The 18,578-nt window shown below is 35.9% G+C and overlaps 1 protein-coding gene across 2 annotated transcripts in view; it reads left to right on the forward strand.

The window, feature by feature from the left end:
- The window catches only part of LOC121298529 (ephrin type-A receptor 5), a 207,259-nt gene that overhangs the window by 121,562 nt on the left and 67,119 nt on the right, over positions 1–18,578 (forward strand). For both annotated transcript variants that reach the window (XM_041225659.1, XM_041225666.1), the window contains exons 4-5: positions 3,702–3,857; positions 6,618–6,953. In XM_041225659.1, the coding sequence (XP_041081593.1) occupies positions 3,702–3,857; positions 6,618–6,953 (492 nt within the window). The remainder of the gene's footprint in view (positions 1–3,701; positions 3,858–6,617; positions 6,954–18,578) is intronic.

Consider the following 18,578-nt stretch of genomic DNA (forward strand, 5'->3'; position numbering starts at 1 on the left):
TTCAGATAAAGCTTCTTTTTTAAATAAGAAACTTGCTGTGAATTCATTAAACTATAGGCTTGATAATATTGAAATATAGCAGCAATATTACACCAAAGCCCCAAACAGGAAAAACACTTGTTAGTTCAAATATTATGTTTATTTACTTCAGACATTATTTCTGTTCATATAGTTTATTTCGTTCTGTTCCTTATTTGATCAAAATACTTTTTAAAACATCTGTGCTTAGTTGCAATAAAACCAACTAGGTATAAAATCGCTTTTTTAGTTTTAAACATTGTTCTATCTGTCTGTATAAGGTTACTTTTTTATAATCTTCAAGTTAATTAAATGAGATGCCTGCTTCTGCCAAGGTTAATACAGACTTCCACATGCTTATTAATTTAAAGATAGGGGAAGCCCTATTTTGGAGTCTTACCAGCTTCCAAGAGTTTATACACTCTAATAACAAGCAAACATACAAGCTTTTTTTTTTCCTAACAGTAACATTTGTACAGTTTTCTTAGTTCAAATTGTTATTCTGCTCATAATTTGCTACAATAGTATTTTTACTGGTTGAACATCTCTCATTTTTCACTGTAATGTGTTCTTTCAACAATAGTAATTTAATTTGCATAACAGTTTAACTTTAAATGATTTTATAACATGTATTTCTAATTCAGATAGTTCAAAATAGCAGTCTCTTTTGTAAATTGCAATTTTATTTTATTTCATTTATATACGCAGAAGGCAAGAGGTTAATTTATTAGGCACCTGCTTGGCAGCAAATGTAACCTTGAATATTAAAACTTAGGAATGCTATACTTTGATATAACCACAAGCCTATTCTAGTTCAATTATTCCTAGCATATTAACTGTGGTCCGTGGATTTTGCCATTCTGTTCTCACTGGATTAAAATATTTGAGGCTCTGAGTCTAATTAAAAAAGATGCTTTTGCCTGATAAGGGAGGTTTGGAACTCTCAGCAGGTCGGCTGCCTTTTGATACCAGGATACCATATTTTGTATCCTTTTGACTAAGTCTGTGTAAGGTCTCTTTTTCAGACCTTCACAGACTTATTCAAAAGGATACAAAATACAGAATCATACAACATTACTATTACATTACAGCTGTAATTTTGACTGTCATAGTAAAAACAGTGGGTTTGACTTCGTGCTGCTGAACTTGAGAGCTTCATGCCTGTTTTGAATAACTACAGTAGACATTTTCAGACGTGATTTATCTATCAACAGCTGTAAAAAAGACTTATTTTCTATTTAAAAATACATATTTTCTAGTTAAAATGAATAGACCAATGCAACGCAGGACTGCACAGCATGTCATGATTATATTGAAAACAAAAAAAAGTTACTGAATAACAGAGTACCAAACCAGCTATTGCAAGACTGGAGACAGAAATTACCTTTGAATAGCTAACAGAATCGAACTCAGGCACAAAATAAAATGGTAAACAGAAAACACTTGTATAAAACAGTGAAACAAATCTTGTGCACTATTCTCTATTGCTTCACAGAGTGTTGTAAGCTCCCTCTGCATGTCAAAAGTCGTTTCTGAGCTGCTAAAACCACTCTGTTTTATAGCCCAGCATTTTCAATCATAAGTCCCCTTCCAGCACCACGCCCAAGTCTCGTGTCAGTGCTCGTGTTGTAACAGGTTTCTCTCACGTGTAACAAGCAGGCTGCAAAAATTGTGTCACAGACAATATCCTTAAGGAAAACAAACAATAACATCAAAATGCTACATTTTTAGCAAACCAAAGTTTTTATGCTCCAGATATCACAGGCAAGATGGGGGAACATCTGATGTACAAAGAAATTATGGGAAAATACAAGTGAGGAAATCAGAATTAAAGGTTAGCACTATATTTGGTATGTTAAAATAAACACGCTGTTTTGGCTACATTTAACACAGAACAGTTTTGTAGCATGCGACACTGCTGTAATTTTATACACATTTTTATATAATGTAAAAAAAGACAGCTGCGGTAGTTCTAGGTATGTATGTACGTCGGGTAGTTCTAGTATCACTTTAAATAAGTTTAAATCTGTTGATTCTTCTCTTACAGATGGGACTGAAATAAATGCGAGGCTGAATTTAATCTGCAAGGGGTTTTGTTCTGAATATCTAGTAAACAGTCAAAGCCTCCAAAACCTCTTTAATATAGAGGTTTATAGTGGTTTATAGCCATAATTTGGAGTACATGTTCATATTGCCTTGTTCAACCAGAAGTAACTTCTTAACCTTATTCTTAAAAATTCTTAAAGTCACAGTGATTTGTCTACTAAAAAAAATCTAAGAGTTTTCAGGGGGAATGTAAATATTAGACACAGGAATGTCTCAGTTTGACGCTCTGTCATACTCAAAGCTATTATCAGACTTGAAGTCTTAAACCAGTGTATGTTGAAATGCAACTGCCAGCTTGGAAATCATCTGCATAGATATATAAAGTTGCCATGGATCTGATTAGACAGAGTTGTCTGTTCATGATTATGGCTTGGACCCTAATTACGTTTAGCCTGGAGAGGAATCCTCAGTCCTCTAGTATACATGTTGACATTTAATTGTCAAGCAGAGAAATGTCATGGATTTTTAAAGCACTATCTGCTACTGTGATGTGTGACAGTGCTAATTCAGTCTAAGTGAAGAGTCAATTAATATACACAACAAGATAAGCATAATTACAACAAACCATTTTAACCAGCACAATTTGTATTATTGTGTCCCTTTTTAAAACGGCTTTTCATTGAATTCAGCTAATACATAGAATGCAGTTGCTTGTTAGTTGAACACCCACTGAGACATTTCAGCTGCTGTTCAGCTTAAAATACGGAAAACAATTAGCTAACCTTGCATCATGGGAAGACACTAAGAGAAAGGTTTAACTGGCATTAACTACGTTTTTATTTTTTGCTGTTTTCAGTTGTTTTGCCATACAAGGTCTCTAAACAACATTCACTAAACTGTACTGTACACTTAGACTAAGGGCACACCTATCAAGGTATTTAAGCCAAAATGAAGTTTAAACCATTATTTGTAAAATGAAAATAAATCCTGTTTCAGAACAAGTAGTAATAACCTTAAGGACACGTTCACATAGTTAAATTCCTTATAATTTACTTGTTCTTAACAGTATAACATTAACAGTGTCTTCATTTAAAAAAAAAAAAATGTAAAAGGTACAAATTTTGTTTTGGCATAAAGATCTTGATCTGGCCCTAACAGTCTAATTCACAAAGAAGCACAATCTGGGGACCACCTAGATTACACAATAAACAAGTAAAACAAAAAGTTATGCAGACTGTGTATACATTATCTCTGCATTGCTGAAACAGTGCATCTGGTAAGCAATAGAAAAGGTAAGCAACAATAAAGCAGCTTTAATAAATAAAAAAAAAGTTTTGTAGCTGACACCTCTGAGTTTAGAAAAACTGCATATATATATATATATATATATATATATATATATATATATATATATATATATATATATAGTAGTAAAAACTCAAATGTTTAGTATAATTTATGGAAGAAGGTTTAGTAGCAGAAAACTAAAATATAGCATGTAATGTACATGCTTAAAAACCTGACACCACAATTGAGGGCTGTTAAAGCTTTCTGTATCTACTTATGGTACAACAGTTATTTTTATTTTTTAAATGTCTTTGTCTTTTAACATATTCTGTTTTTTTTTTATCCTACAGTCTGTAGACCTGGATTCTTCAGGGCCTCCCCTCAGAGCCTGGCTTGCAGTAAGTGTCCTCCACACAGCTACACACACGTCACGGCATCCACCTCCTGTGAATGTGAGGACAGCTACTTTAGGAGGGACACTGATCCGACCAACATGGCCTGCACAAGTAAGTCCCTTGACTTAATAGCTTTAGGAAATATCTTATATTATCCCGCACAGGTTAGTGAAAGGACTAATAAAATACATACTCAAAGATACATTTATATTGCAGTACTCCAGTACACAAAAATAAAAATGAATGATTTAAAAAAAAAAAAAAATAATGTATACAACAGGTTTAAATGAATCATTTAGCATTTATTTCAGGATGCTTTAAAATGTAAAAAGTAATAAATAAATACATAAATGCATTGCAGACATAAGCTTTTAAATATAATCATCAAACATCCGTCTTATTTGTTCATTCCACGTTTCCATTAACCACACAACCCGGGTACGTGCTCCATTTCCAGGTTTTTAAATGACTCCAGTTGGCTCCCAGTTCGAGCAGGAGCCTGAATTATCTGATCCGATTTCACTCCTCGGGCTAGCCAGTACTCTAAAGTCTGAACTCGGCTTGGGAGGAAATGACATCACTAAATGTCAATCAAAAATGTTGTAGGGAGCAGGAACATACCATATAATGTGACATTTTGGCTGGTATTAAAGTCAGCGGATTTGCTACTTTGGGGGATTTTGACGGTTTTTGAATTGTCGTTTTTCACAGTCACAAAGAAAAAAGCAACACATTTGGCTGTTAATTAAACACTTGTAAAAAAAAAAAAAGAATACAAAAAATGCTTAACATAAAAAAGAACAGTCCTACTACAGGTGCAGTTTACAGTGCCTCCGTGTTTCTGATTGCACGAGATCAATTCCAGATTTTTTAAATCCTTTGATGAAAATGTCTGGTCTACTTTTAATCACTGCCATTCTCATATCTGCTTTGACATCTGACACATTATTTCCCTTGTCTGGCACTTCTTACCCTATTCAGCATGCCAGTCTGCCAGAGGTATATGTACTGCATGAAACAAATGCGACAGAATATCTAGATGGATTTATCTTTTAACAATTCATTGACAATTTGACTGCAATACCGTCTGCAGCAAATGCACGTCTTGATGTTTAACTAAGTATTTCCTGCCTAACTCATGTGATAACTCAGATAACTTAGAAAACCATGGAAACACTTCCTTTTTCTCCAAGTCAAGTTGTCCATCAACTTAAGTTCTGGGAGAATTCAGACCAATTCGGGCGCACTCAATTGACTTGAGTTGGCTGTCCACGAAAACAAGGTATTATATATTTCAGAAGTACTAAAGTGGGCTAACTAATGTTTAATTGTTAAATCAATATTGAAAAAAGCATAATATCAAAACATTCCATAATCATAGATATTTACTAAAAAAGGAACAGTGCTAAAACAAAATGGTACAGCAAGTAGCGCATATGCATCGAAATACTGAATACTGTATTGTTAAACTGAAGACGGTCCCTGAAGAGAAGTGAAAGCTAACTTACTTTAAGGAATGTATTTTGTATGCATCCACAACTTTAAACACTCAATTATAAATCCTACTTAAAACTAAAAACAACTGTTTACAATTTTATTCAAATAACATGTTTATATTAGGTGGATGGTTTGGTCATGTTATTTAAAAGCATATATATGTCTGCAATGTATTTATTAATGCATTAACACGATGATGATGTTGGCTTCTTATTCGACCAGCTTCTTATTCGCACATCCCAGCTTCTTATTCACACATCCCAGCTTCTTATTCGCTAATATGCACAAATGTAACTAAAACTGAATAAGTAACTCAGCCCTGGGATATTGCAGGGGATAAATAATTTAAAAGTTAATACAAACACAGAGGAAACCCTTCTACATCACCCAAAAGTATTTATTCAAAGTAGAATTTGGACACACTTAGGCACCATGTTGAATGAAGGAGTCTGAATTGCATTTTTTTTACTGGCGGATTGTCGTATTGACTGCACTGAAGCAGGCGAAAAGCTAACTGATGGAAGTTTACATAATCCACCACTTTTGTCTTTAGAAAATAGACACGGATTCTTAGATCATCATGTATTCCACCAAAAGCTTTAGAAAATACTGAAACGGTGATTAAAACGGGGGTGCAGAAAAAGCACATACCAATGCCAGTTTCAAACCTAAAATTATTTTTCAAACTGGAATATAGCTACCAAATTATGTTTTGATATAATATAGTCACAGCTGAGTTGGTGTTTTTTTTTTTGTTTTGTTTTGTTTTGTTTTTTTTAAATGTTGTCCTGGAAAAATATGTACATCACAAGTAAAAAAAAAAAAAAAAGAAAAGGCAATTTCATCACAATGATTAGGTTGTTCAGATTAAAAAAAAAAAAAAGGTTTTATAATCACTTTAACACGTTCAACACTGTCTATACATAAAGACTACCCTCATTAATTAGGTGTCCAATGTCTTCTACTGAAAAATAAATACAAATGGGCAGAGATAGACATCTGCAGTATTTGATTAGTTTTCTGGTGTGTTGTTTTTGGTTTATGGAGTTCTCTCTCCTGTTCCACCTGGGCGGCTGGCAGGTTTGAGTGGAGTTTTCTTTCCCAGGCCTCTGCACAGGTCTGCAGTGCTGAAATAGTTAGTTGTAGAATCAAGGCAGTTACAGTACACTCAATCTAAACGTTTATATACAACAGTATCTGCTTGCTCAGTTCTAAATAGTGCACTTTTAGTATATGACAGAACAGACAAGTAAATAGAAATCTAACTTCAAATGAGTTCAATTATATATAAATTATATATATATATATATATATATATATATATATATATATATATATATATATATATATATTTTTTTTTTTTTTTACAACCAGGACCTCCATCAGCACCACGCAATGCAATCTCCAATGTCAATGAGACCAGTGTATTCCTGGAATGGACCGCTCCTGCTGACAGCGGTGGCAGGAAAGACGTCACCTATAGCATAGTGTGTAAGAAGTGCCGCTCAGGCTCCCAGCAATGTGAAGAATGTGGCAGCCACTCCAGGTTCCTCCCCCAGCAGATGGGGCTCCGCAACACCTCAGTGATGGTGGTGGACCTTCTGGCGCACACAAACTACACCTTTGAGGTTGAGGCTGTCAATGGGGTCACAGAGCTCACCTCGCTTCCCAGGCAGTTTGTTACTCTCAATGTGACCACCAACCAGGCAGGTGAGTACAGTAACACGGACCTAGTAAGCATATCAGTCACAATATATATATATAAAAGAACATAAGAACATAAGAAAGTTTACAAATGAGAGGAGGCCATTCGGCCCATCTTGCTCGTTTGGTTGTTAGTAGCTTATTGATCCCAGAATCTCATCAAGCAGCTTCTTGAAGGATCCCAGGGTGTCAGCTTCAACAACATTACTGGGGAGTTGATTCCATATATATATATATATATATATATATATATATATATATATATATATATATATATATATATATATATATATATGTGTGTGTATGTTAAAGTGTTAATTACAGATTGGGCAAGAAATACATAAATAAATTGTAAAACAGTATTATTCATTAACCAACACAGTATGTAAAAAGAGGTTTTGCTTTACTAATAACCTTTTCACTAAAAGTAAGTCAGTTAGTGCTGCCAAAACATATTAGTATTATTGATATTTCTAATTAAAGGAGGAGGGAGGAGGGTCAAACACCAATATCTGCGTCACCAAACTGAATCATTCAGTTTACACATTAGCTAATTAAGATTGTTAGCACTATAAATACCCTCTTCACTTTCCTCTCAGTTATGTTTCGATTTCATTGTAATCCACCACCTTCCCATCTCCACCTTTCTTAAAAACAATTTCTATATTTTATCAATGGGCGTCCCCACCTCGTCCTTTCGGCCCGCCAGCAAGGGCTGATACCAAATGAAAGCGTATATACAACATAATTCTCTGTAAAATTGCATACTCCTCATTCTCCACAATAAATAGTTGTACTTAAACATTTTGTGATTGGTGTTTGTCCCGAACTGCTGAATTCATATTAGTAAGGACTTGGGAAAATAGATGACACAACACACAACATTCTGCCACTAAATTACAGTTTGTAATTTCCACTTTATCTGCAAAGTGAAAGATTAAATAGTTACGTAAAAACCATGAAGTACCTGATTAGTACCCATCTCATGCATTCAGAACTATAGCCAGTGATTAAATTGCAGAATTAGGTTTACATTCATTAAACTAGCTATTTAGGGATATGGGCGTCTTGGCAGCAGATCTTACATTTTTCTTTTAAGTGTTTTTAAAGAATGGTTTCCTGGGTAATTTGTTTCATTTTTTTTCCCTTTGCCCACATGAAAATTATACTGCGAGTTATGTATTAGCTGGCATGCTTACAGATGTTCCATTGGGCTGTTTGGAGCTGCTCCTTGGTGATATGTAATAAGGCATGTGCAGATAGTTTAGCATTGATCTAGCAAGGCGGAGGTTCAGGCAGAGAACTCACTTCTAATCAATCAGTCAAATCATCATCAGTCATTAAGCGTCAATAACCAGACACTGTCAATCGAAATAGCCATACCTATCGCTAACAATGTAATAACTTGTCCAATGATTATCAGGAAAGGATTTAAATCTTACCTGATCCATTACCTCCCTGCTGTGAGTTAGAGTTTGCCTCCTCCTTCCCAGCCTCCATCTGTTTTTTGGCTCGTCTAAGGGGGCTGGCAGCTATCCTGCCCCCTGCCCATGGCTTCCCCACTTATCAGCCGGAACATTTATGGGCAGTTGTTCCCCAAAGCGAGACCAAAGGCCAAAGATATATTATAACCGTCATTTAAAAACATAATAAATCATAATACAAACAAATACAAAACAATAAATTGCACATGGGCAGTGATGTAACTCTGTTCTAAAATAAATAAATAATCCTGTACAGGGCTCCTCACCCTGTTACAAGAGGTATATTAGAATCTACAGATAAAAGAAGGTGGTTGTCCAACTGCCTTTGCATACAAAGACACAGGTAATGTTTGTCTACTTGAGTCAGAGTCTTAAAAGGTTTGTCTTTACTTACTTAAGTATGTGAAAGCTACATTACTTACATCTAGTATCAGTATCAGTTACCAGTTGTGGTAAAGCTTATTTTCACCATTCTCTACCACATGTTATTAAGTAGATCCTCAACAAGAGTGTTACTTGTATCTCCTATAAGAGGAATAAGTAACCATATTTAAAATCAATGCAAATATTTGTAGCCTGTATGGTTATCCCTACCTCTGGTATTGCAGTGCCTATTGCATGATTTCATTGATCTGGTATTGCGCTGCCAGACTGCTTTATAGTATACTGATTACTGAAATTATCTTATCAGCAATGCTGGCAGCTGTCTCCATCACAAGCTCACCCTATGAATCATTAAATAGCTGAGGATGGCAATGTAAAGGGTCAGACCAATTGCCTGGATTTGGGTGTGTTGTGGTTTAGGTCAGTTAACTTTGAATCAAACTGATAAATTGCAGCTTCATGCAGCCCCATTACAACCTGAAAGGAACGATTTCTGATACAAGCAATTGCAAAAGTGCTTACTTTTTAGATTTTTTAAGCTGATTATTAATGATCTTATATAAAGGATAAAGAAATTATGTAAAGGGCTATGAAGTGTGCATAACTTTCAAAACACCAGTTGTTGATTCTATGTTATGAAATTTTGAAAGATAGAAACAGATATTATACAAAACAGAGCTCCTTTCGGACCTGCACTATTTGATTATAAGGAATACAGTTATTCCACATTGCCATAATTCTTAGTGTCATGTATGTTTAATAATTCACTGTTTGCACCTGACTGCTTCCTTTCTCTCAGGAGAGTGCATTTCCTGTAGGAGCTGCTGGTATTGACTTTTCATTAAAGTAATGATGACCCTAATGGATTCTGAAGCCCAATCTTCTTTTTCTGAATGAATACTGTAATTACTTAGGATAGCTCAAGACAAGCTAATAGTTTTATTGAAATGGAGGTTGCACAGTGTATAGGAGATACATTCCACGGCATCAAAAGACTGATAACATGTCACCACTTTATTTCACTGTCAAGGACCATTTTTAATGCAATATTTCATGTCACTTAAAAAACAAAACAATAAAACAAAACAAAAAAAAACCTCATATACATGATTTGTTTTTCGGCTTATGTCATTCTTGGCAGGGTATATAACCAACATGATTAAACAAGAAATGTAAAATACTTTTTGGCACAGTGCAAAGTGAATTTAGCATTGCTATAAACTTTTCATTCTGTACTCAGTTATTACTGCTATTAATTATGAAAAAGATATTGCAACTGATGATTTACACATGTTTTAACCTTATTTACCATAAAAGTGCAATGTTCATTTATTTAAATAGTAGAGACAAAGGCTTTTGTGTTATCAGTACTAGTTATAGAATATTAATATGTAACACACAGACAAGCCTTTTCACTGTTTTCTTTTGCCATTTTAGCCAGCAGGGACCTTTTGCAGCACTTTACATTACAGGTTGTTTGTTTAATGTAATGCTGCTGTTTATGGTGTGCTAGGCATGGAAGAACGGTTAGTATCACACCAGTGGAGCCACCTGTTTTATAACTAGGGCTTCTGTTATTTATTTATTTTTTTTGTATTGGGGGGTGTATCTGTTTTTATCGGTTAAAGCCAAACATCAGAAGCCCTATTTATAACGGAGATTTATTTTAGTAAGAACCAACCCAACACATCCCGAGGGCTACTTTGAAGTGCCATTATTGGCTGTCCAGAATGGGGGTAGTTTCATTGCAAATGCTCTTGTTATCGTGGCCTAGCTAGTGGGCATCAGAAGGCCATCAGTATTGTATAATCCTTTGACAAAAAGTCCTCATTATTAATTGTGTTTATTGTAGGTCCCTCCCATTACTGTTTAGTTTCGTTATGTATAACTGCTGTGGAATACTTCTTAAATTATTTTATACATTTTTATCAATTATTTTCCCTCAGTTTCTAAATACTCAGTTTGAATATTGCCTCTTCACTGCAACTGACATACTGATCAGGAGGTCTGCAGATCAATGGATAACCTCCACTATTGATGTCAAGCTAATTACCCCTTTTCCCTGTCTTTATTAAGACGTAGTAATGTGGTAACATTCTGAAAAATCTATCTGGCATAATTCCTTGCACATTGTATTTGAACTGCAGAATCCCCTTGCTATCTCTATAGCAGAAGCCAAGGAGTTAATATATTTTCTTTTGCATAAAAACTGTGCCAGTTTGAGGAGCAGAGGATATGAACATATAAAACTGATACAAAATTAATCATAAAAAAATGGAAATGTATTTGCTGATAGGTCTTATTTAGGCAATACCTGTAGAAAGAATAAAATGTTTTTTGTTGATAAAGAAATTAGGTTGATAGGTACTTGCAGAAAGAAAATATGCTGTTAGGATTTGGCCTTGTTATTTTTAAAGAAAAGAAAATGTTAGCCCTGGTTCCCTGAAAAAGAAATGTAACCATTACCTCATGGGTATTAATCCTTTGATGCCATCTATCCTAAATAGATATTCCAAAGCTGCACACAGTGTCATTGACACAGTCGCGCCAGCCCCCAAGGGTATAAAAAGACTACTGACACTGACATCATCATCAGTTTTCCTTCTAGACTTCTCAAGCCGTTCTTAAAGAAAAATGTTCAACTCATCTGGAACTCACTTCAAAAGGAGGCTTCATAGTTAAGCCTCCAGCATGGAACAATGTTAAGCCTCCAATGAGGGATAATGTCCTTCCTAGGTGTCCAAAGCTGCCAAACACCTTTTAAAAATTGCCCCTCCAAAAAGCTGAACTCTTGGAGAGACTGAATCAATTTTGACATGGCAAGCTGAATAGCTGCCAAATAAACCTTTAAAATTAGAGGGGGATTCCCCTTATCAACAGGCCCTGTAACAAAAATATAACTGTCATGGGACAGGTCATAGAGTCAAAGCCCTTAGGCATGCAACACATCTGAAAACGCTGCACTTGTACATATACATGGAATGTGTGGACGCTGCTCTGGCATTCTTCAGGGTGTCAATAACCGTGTTGGAAAGCCCCGGACGGCTCAAATGTTGCCGTTCAGGGGCTAGACCAGAGCCGCAGAATTGGGATGCCAATCAATGTTTCCCGTGTCTGGCAGGGCAGGTCACGATATTCGGGCAGGCTCCACGGCTGGCAGCTCAGTAGCTGCATCAGAACTGGAAAACACCTCATTGGCGAGTAAGGATCTACTAATAGCACCCTGGCCCAGTCCTGTGTGATTTTCTCCAGACACAGTGGGAGCAGGGCAAACGGTGGGAAGGCATGTATCAGCTGCCTCGTCCACTGTTGTGCTAAAGCATCTATTGCCAGTGGGTCCCTGGCTCCTGTTGTGGAGAACCAGCGGGAACAATGGGTCAATTCCTTGGAGGCAAGAGGTCTATCTTTGATTTCCTAAATGGTTGCCAAATGAGGCTCACCACCTCTGGGTAAAACCTCCATTCTGAGGCACTAGGAACTCCCCTTGAGAGGAGGTCTGCTGCTTAGCACCTGGGCAGGTGTACTGCTCGCAGATAGAGGACATGATCATGTGCCCAGAGCAACAGCTTGTGGGCTATTCGATGGAGACTGGGGCACCTGCAAGACCGTAATGGCCCTTTTGATCAATAGCATAAGCCCCGCCGTTACAGGGGAAGCTTTACCGCAGGGAATACACTATGTGACTCCACGTCCTCAGACAGGAACACCGGCTCCTGGAGACGCAGAGTGCCTTGGAGAAATGTGCACAAAACTTGCAGAAAGTGGTTTCATGCAAATAGCAAAGCATGTTAAAGACTGTCAACAAGGCCTGCTTCGAGCTAGACAGGAAGGGATAACTCCAGGCATAATGTAAGTAAGTAATGTATAGTAAGAATGTACAGTTGCTGCCTCAGTACAGTAAGCAGTAAAGACTTGCACGACAAGCAATGCTGTTTGGTACCGGTTTGGTGCCTGTTGCACAGGATAGATACATTTGTGCACAATGGGGGTTACACATCCCCTACACACCATCTGCCATTCTAAACCACGCCCCAGCTAAAGCAGGACATGTCTGCTGAAGCAGCAATGACACTGTAACTCACACAACACAAGCAACAACACCACTGTACGGTATGTTACAGACAAGTACTGTAAAAAGATAAAAACAATGCAAGTCAAACAAGTCAAATTCGTTGCTCTTCAGTACCTGTCTAAGCACTAGCTGTACAGACACAGCACACTGCACAGGACCCACGGTACAGTGCAAATGGTACAGTGTACGGTGCACGGAGCACACGGTGCGGTATGATGCAGAGCACGGTACACTACCATTACGGTAACCTTGTTCACTAAGAATGGTAATAGATCAGTGACCTACAGTTAATGTTATGATTGCGAAAGAACCACTGAAGGACTGTAAAATAACTGTTGAGTGTTTTGTGTTTGCTTGTTTGTCGTTCTAATTGTACTTGTTTGTCATTGTTAGACGGCTAACATGATCTGGGGCCTTTTAATAAAAGACAGCATCAACCCGGTCAGCACTGTACTGCTGTTCACTATAAACTGTATTTCATCACTTGCACGTATAGCAGTCACTCTGGACTTGTGATCGTGTTTGTGTTTTGTGTTTGTACTGTTATTATTATTTTGGGACTGAAACGTGTTATTTTGTGTCGCCAGTAACTATTATTTATGGCCGCCAAACGACCTGGTTTACAAAATAAGAAAGGATTGTTTGGATAGTGAACTTTGTTGTTTGTCATTGTTTGAACATTGCATCACCTCTACACCTGCGCACTGCAAACCACTTTGCCACAATCCCCACCCCCAAAAAATATGTAAACTTTTTGCAATTCGTAAGCAGTTTCAGCAGCCATGTCATTACACTAAAGGTCCATTTGACACAAAGAGACTGACAGCGCATAGAAATCCATAAAAGACTGTCATGACCCTATTATAACTTCTTTTAAATGAGCCCTGTGTGAAATTTTCAGAGGTCCACAAAGAAAATAAAGCAGAATCCTGCTGTAGTATACCATTTTGCCAGTGCTAGCATATCCTCTGGTATTTACTTTTCAGTTGATCAATCCATGATTGGTTTATGCCATATTTTATCTATAAACTAGGGCTATACCTGGCAATCTACGTTATATACGTTTTTTAATTTTTTCTTAAAGCTGTTAATATTCAAATATACTTATACTGTACACGGAACAAAGTAGACTATCACTTTGCAAATAGCATGTTTAAAAGGAAAAAGAAAGAAGGGCAAATGCTACATTTCTCATTTTACAGTAAATAGCTATTATAATTTACAGTTTGGAAGATTACATTTGAGGCTATATTTGAATCCTGAACCATTCTAAAAAATGCAGCCCCTCCTCACTCACGGCACACCCCCCCCTCCCCAATGCACCAACGTCTCTCAAAACTGTCCAGGTCGTGCACCATTTTAAAATAGGCAGACTCCATCTTGATCCTGGAGACCATCAGGATCCTAAAAATACTGATAGGATTTATGAAACCAGTGGCTAAAATTTTATTTTTTCAGGATTTTAAAATAGCTAATTTCGCCTGACCAAGGACGAAGTTAACCAATGAGCACTCCCCACTGCAGGTCTCCAGAGCGCTTAGGCAAGGGAAGCTTATACCGCACCCTCCAGACAGGAACTTCATCAGTGTCCAATCCGCTGCTCTTCTCCTTGTCCAGGCAGGATATATAATCATCATTTTATGTAATAAATTTACGTAAACATGAAATAAATAATTGTAGACATCTATTTTTTGTAACTTTTATTCCTCATCCACAAAAGCAGTTGTGTGTGTGTGTGTGTGTATATATATAAAAATCTTAAAAATATTTCCCAACATAAAACCAATGTCACTTTACAATAATTGATTTTGAGTTTAAGTGTTTTAAAATAAAATATCGAACAGAACGAAATTTCAATGTACCATTTGTAATTCGGTAATATGAGAGAATTGGTCAGGGGTCTGAATACTTTTGCAAGGCACTGTGTATATATATGTGTGTGTGTGTGTGTGTGTGTGTGTGTGTATATATATATATATATATATATATATATATATATATATATATATATATATATATATATATATATATATATATATATATATATATTTTTTTTTTTTTTTTTTTTTATTTATGTAAAATAGTTCATGTGTGAACTAATTGAAGCCTGTCTGCTTAGTCAGCTCTTCAGTTGCATCTGTTCACAGATACTCATTTATTCATTTGGGTGAGTTTGCTGTAATCAGCAGCAGTGGTATAAACAGCTCAAAGAACTTAATAGCATAAAAAAACGAAAGTGAATGTTCGTAAGAGAATGCTTTGTTTTGGCACTTTAAGAACGCCAATGAGAGCTGTCATTTATAAGTGATGGCAATATCAGCTGAGCTGCTTTAAATGTTACTTGATCTCCCATGCTGATAGCTTTTAAGCTGCTTGTCAAGATAAACACGTATGGCTGGTATATCAAATATACAAGGACAGATTTCACCTGGAGCTACTTACAGTCAATGTTGATAAAAAGACAGCAGCGGGCAATTTAAGACAGATCTGCTGCCGAAAGGAACTGAACTCAGAATTCATGAATTATGTGGATATTTTAGTATCACCCATAATGAATACTTTTGTGTGAGCAATTTAAATTCTCATCTCCTGAATACATTATGTAAAGCATGATGACTTGATGAAGTTCCAGATGGAGGTTTATCAAAACCTGAACTTACCAGTAATATTGTAAGCTATAATATTATACCAAATCACATTTTTATTTACAATAAAGGGAACATATACTATGTTGCCCAAATGCTTATAATGTCAGCAAAATGTACTGTGTTATGTTTTCCCTTTAAGAACATAAATATTTTGTCTAATAGTTAAAAAGTACACTGCTTTTGGTGCTGTGTGACAGGGTGTAAACCTTGCTGGATCACATATGTGGGGAATATTGGGTTGGCAGCAATGGTTAAATTCCTACCTCTCAAATCACAAGACAACCACAGGTGTATAAAAAGGGTGATCACTGGTGGTAATTTAGAATTAGTGGTAAATTAATGTTGGTGATAGAGGTGGAGGTTTGTGTTGTTGTGGTGCTGTGCTGTGTTTTACGTCTGTGACCATGTTCTGTTTATGTCTGTGAGTCTTTTATGTAGACCTTTTGTTTTGGCCCTTGTGCCATTTTATTTGTTCATTTGTTTTGTTTGTTTGTTTGTTACTGTACTTGTTAATAAACATGCGCACTAGTGCTTAAACTGCAGCTTCTGTTTTTCTCTCCTTCCTTGTCTCTATCACTAACATGAATTCTAATACACTGCCTGATTTTACTGAAAAATTGTATCCCTATTGATCGGATTGGGCAGTGTGTTCTGGGGTTATTTTAATCAGTAACTTTATCTGCTCAAATCAGTAACTTTCTGTGCTCCATAAAAGGGATGAGCTTGGGCTTTCCAAGCACCTTGAGGAATTCAGAGCATGTTAGACTCTTATTTGGGGCTGCAGACATATAGAGAATGCAACTGTTTATAACAGCAATATTTAGAGTGCCATTGGTCACAAGTGAAGAATTACAATGTATTTTTTTTTTTTTTAATGAAAAATTAATCTGAGTAAAATTGGAAAAGTTTTATTGTTTCATTTTGCAACATATGAAATTCATGTGACTCTAGAACTAACTCCTAGTAGCTCCAAAAATGATTACTTCTAAATCACATGATGGATCAAGAAATGTCACTCAAATACTATCCACAGGTCCCCTGCCCCAGCTGTGCAGAAAGTCAGCCCAGGACAAGAACGCCACCTTACAACTGGTGCTGACTTGACATGAAACTATTAGAGGGTACAGTGAGAGTAGTTACAGGTTATTACAAAGGTAATTCCCTTATTATAATTATACTAGTTGCAACCTTGCTTTGAATTTGTGTGGAGTTAAGCATCATACATCTTTTACCATTTAATTTTAATTTGAAATTTTAATTTGAAATCATATTACAGTGAAGCTACTGATTTTGATCCCATTGCTAAGTGAAGTAAACACATAAAACACACATTAATAGAATGTAGTTCACAAAATAAATGGAACAATCTATGGAATGAATAGAACCAGCCTACTGGCACATCTTGTGCACAGCACATTAACAAATCTATTTGTGTACTATGAAGCATTTAACAAATAATTACAATTAGCCATCCTTGGAGATAACAGAAAAAAACAGAGATAACAAAAACACTTTGCTGAAAACACAGATGGCCATGATTGGGTAAGTAAAATTGAAATGTTTCTGTAATATCAATCTAAAATCTTACAAAGTCATTGTAAGCACCCTTGTTAATGCCATCTATTTATGCATGACATCCAAAATATTATTATAGCCTCTCCGTAATTTCCATAAAATTACACTCACTGGCGTGACACTTTGAAGTTTGTTGTAAACCCATGTCAAAAAAAAAAGAACAAAAAAAAAAAACGTTCATCAATTTATTTCAGAAATAATTGCGCTGCTATCGTACCATGCTGCCTCTGTTTTTGTTGGAAACATAGACACTGTTATATAATAAGTCGGTTGCATTGATGCTAACGACTGTATGTTTGTTTTGTTTTTTTTGTTTTTTTTTTAATTTGTGAACTGAACATTGTCCTTATGCTTGGAAAAAAGCATTTTGGCTTTAGTATTACATTTTATGTAATACATTGATTGTCTTACTATATGTCTTTAAAGGTTTTTGGGCCCAGTATATGTATTTGTACTGTAATTTTGTGTGTGTGTGTGTGTGTGTGTGTGTGTCTATATATATATATATATATATATATATATATATATATATATATATATATATATATATATATATATATATATATATATATATAAAAACAGCTGTGGTGGACACAGGATCCTTTTGAAGGAATGTGGTGAATTGTACTGAGTTTGTGTAGGAAAAATTGTTCAGTTTCAGCCACTCCATTCAGAATGCAGTGGGCAAACAACAACACAAAGCTGCTTTGGTTTAATCATGTGATAAACTGGTTTGGAGAAAATGTCTGTTTAATATAATTGAGATATCAGCACTGCGGATCGGTGGGTTCAACAGCTTTTGTTCAGATATGCAACAGTGTTCGCATGTGAACAAATATCATGCCAGTTGTTAAACTGTTTAATATTCATTCACACTAAAGGGTGACCTTTTGTGATATTTGAGTTGCAAGTTCAAAGCAGACAGAAAAGATTGTAAAGTCTGATATTCAATTTTTTGTGACAGATTGTAAACGCATACTGTGGTGAATCTGCAAGTTTACAATGGCAGTTTCAAACATAGCACATCCGTTTGTTATAACTGTTGAAAATCAATTGCAGAAGTACATTTCAAAACCAAGAAAAAACTTAGCCAAGAATTCTAAACCAAATAACTTGTAATTATAGATTTTGTACCAAGATTCTCTACAAGGCACCATAGTAGTTGGAAGGCTTTTTCATTTTTTATTTCACACGTCACCCACATGTTTCTTCTGTTTGCAGTACTAAGTCGAGTCCTCTAATATATATGTTGTGAGAAATAAGCACTGTACATGAACAAATTAAATTGCACCTCTCTTGTGCATAATGATCATGGGATAATGATCAACACAAACGGTCAAGCCAACAACCCATAGAGATTTAAAGTACTGCAGCTGTTGAGCAAACAAATTCAGTCAGTTTCTAGTGGAGACGGTCATACATACGGTACATACCTATACTGTATATGCTAGTCCCTGAGAAATTCACA

Source organism: Polyodon spathula, chromosome 2, assembly GCF_017654505.1.
Source record: "Polyodon spathula isolate WHYD16114869_AA chromosome 2, ASM1765450v1, whole genome shotgun sequence".
NCBI classification, from domain to species: Eukaryota; Metazoa; Chordata; class Actinopteri; order Acipenseriformes; family Polyodontidae; genus Polyodon; species Polyodon spathula.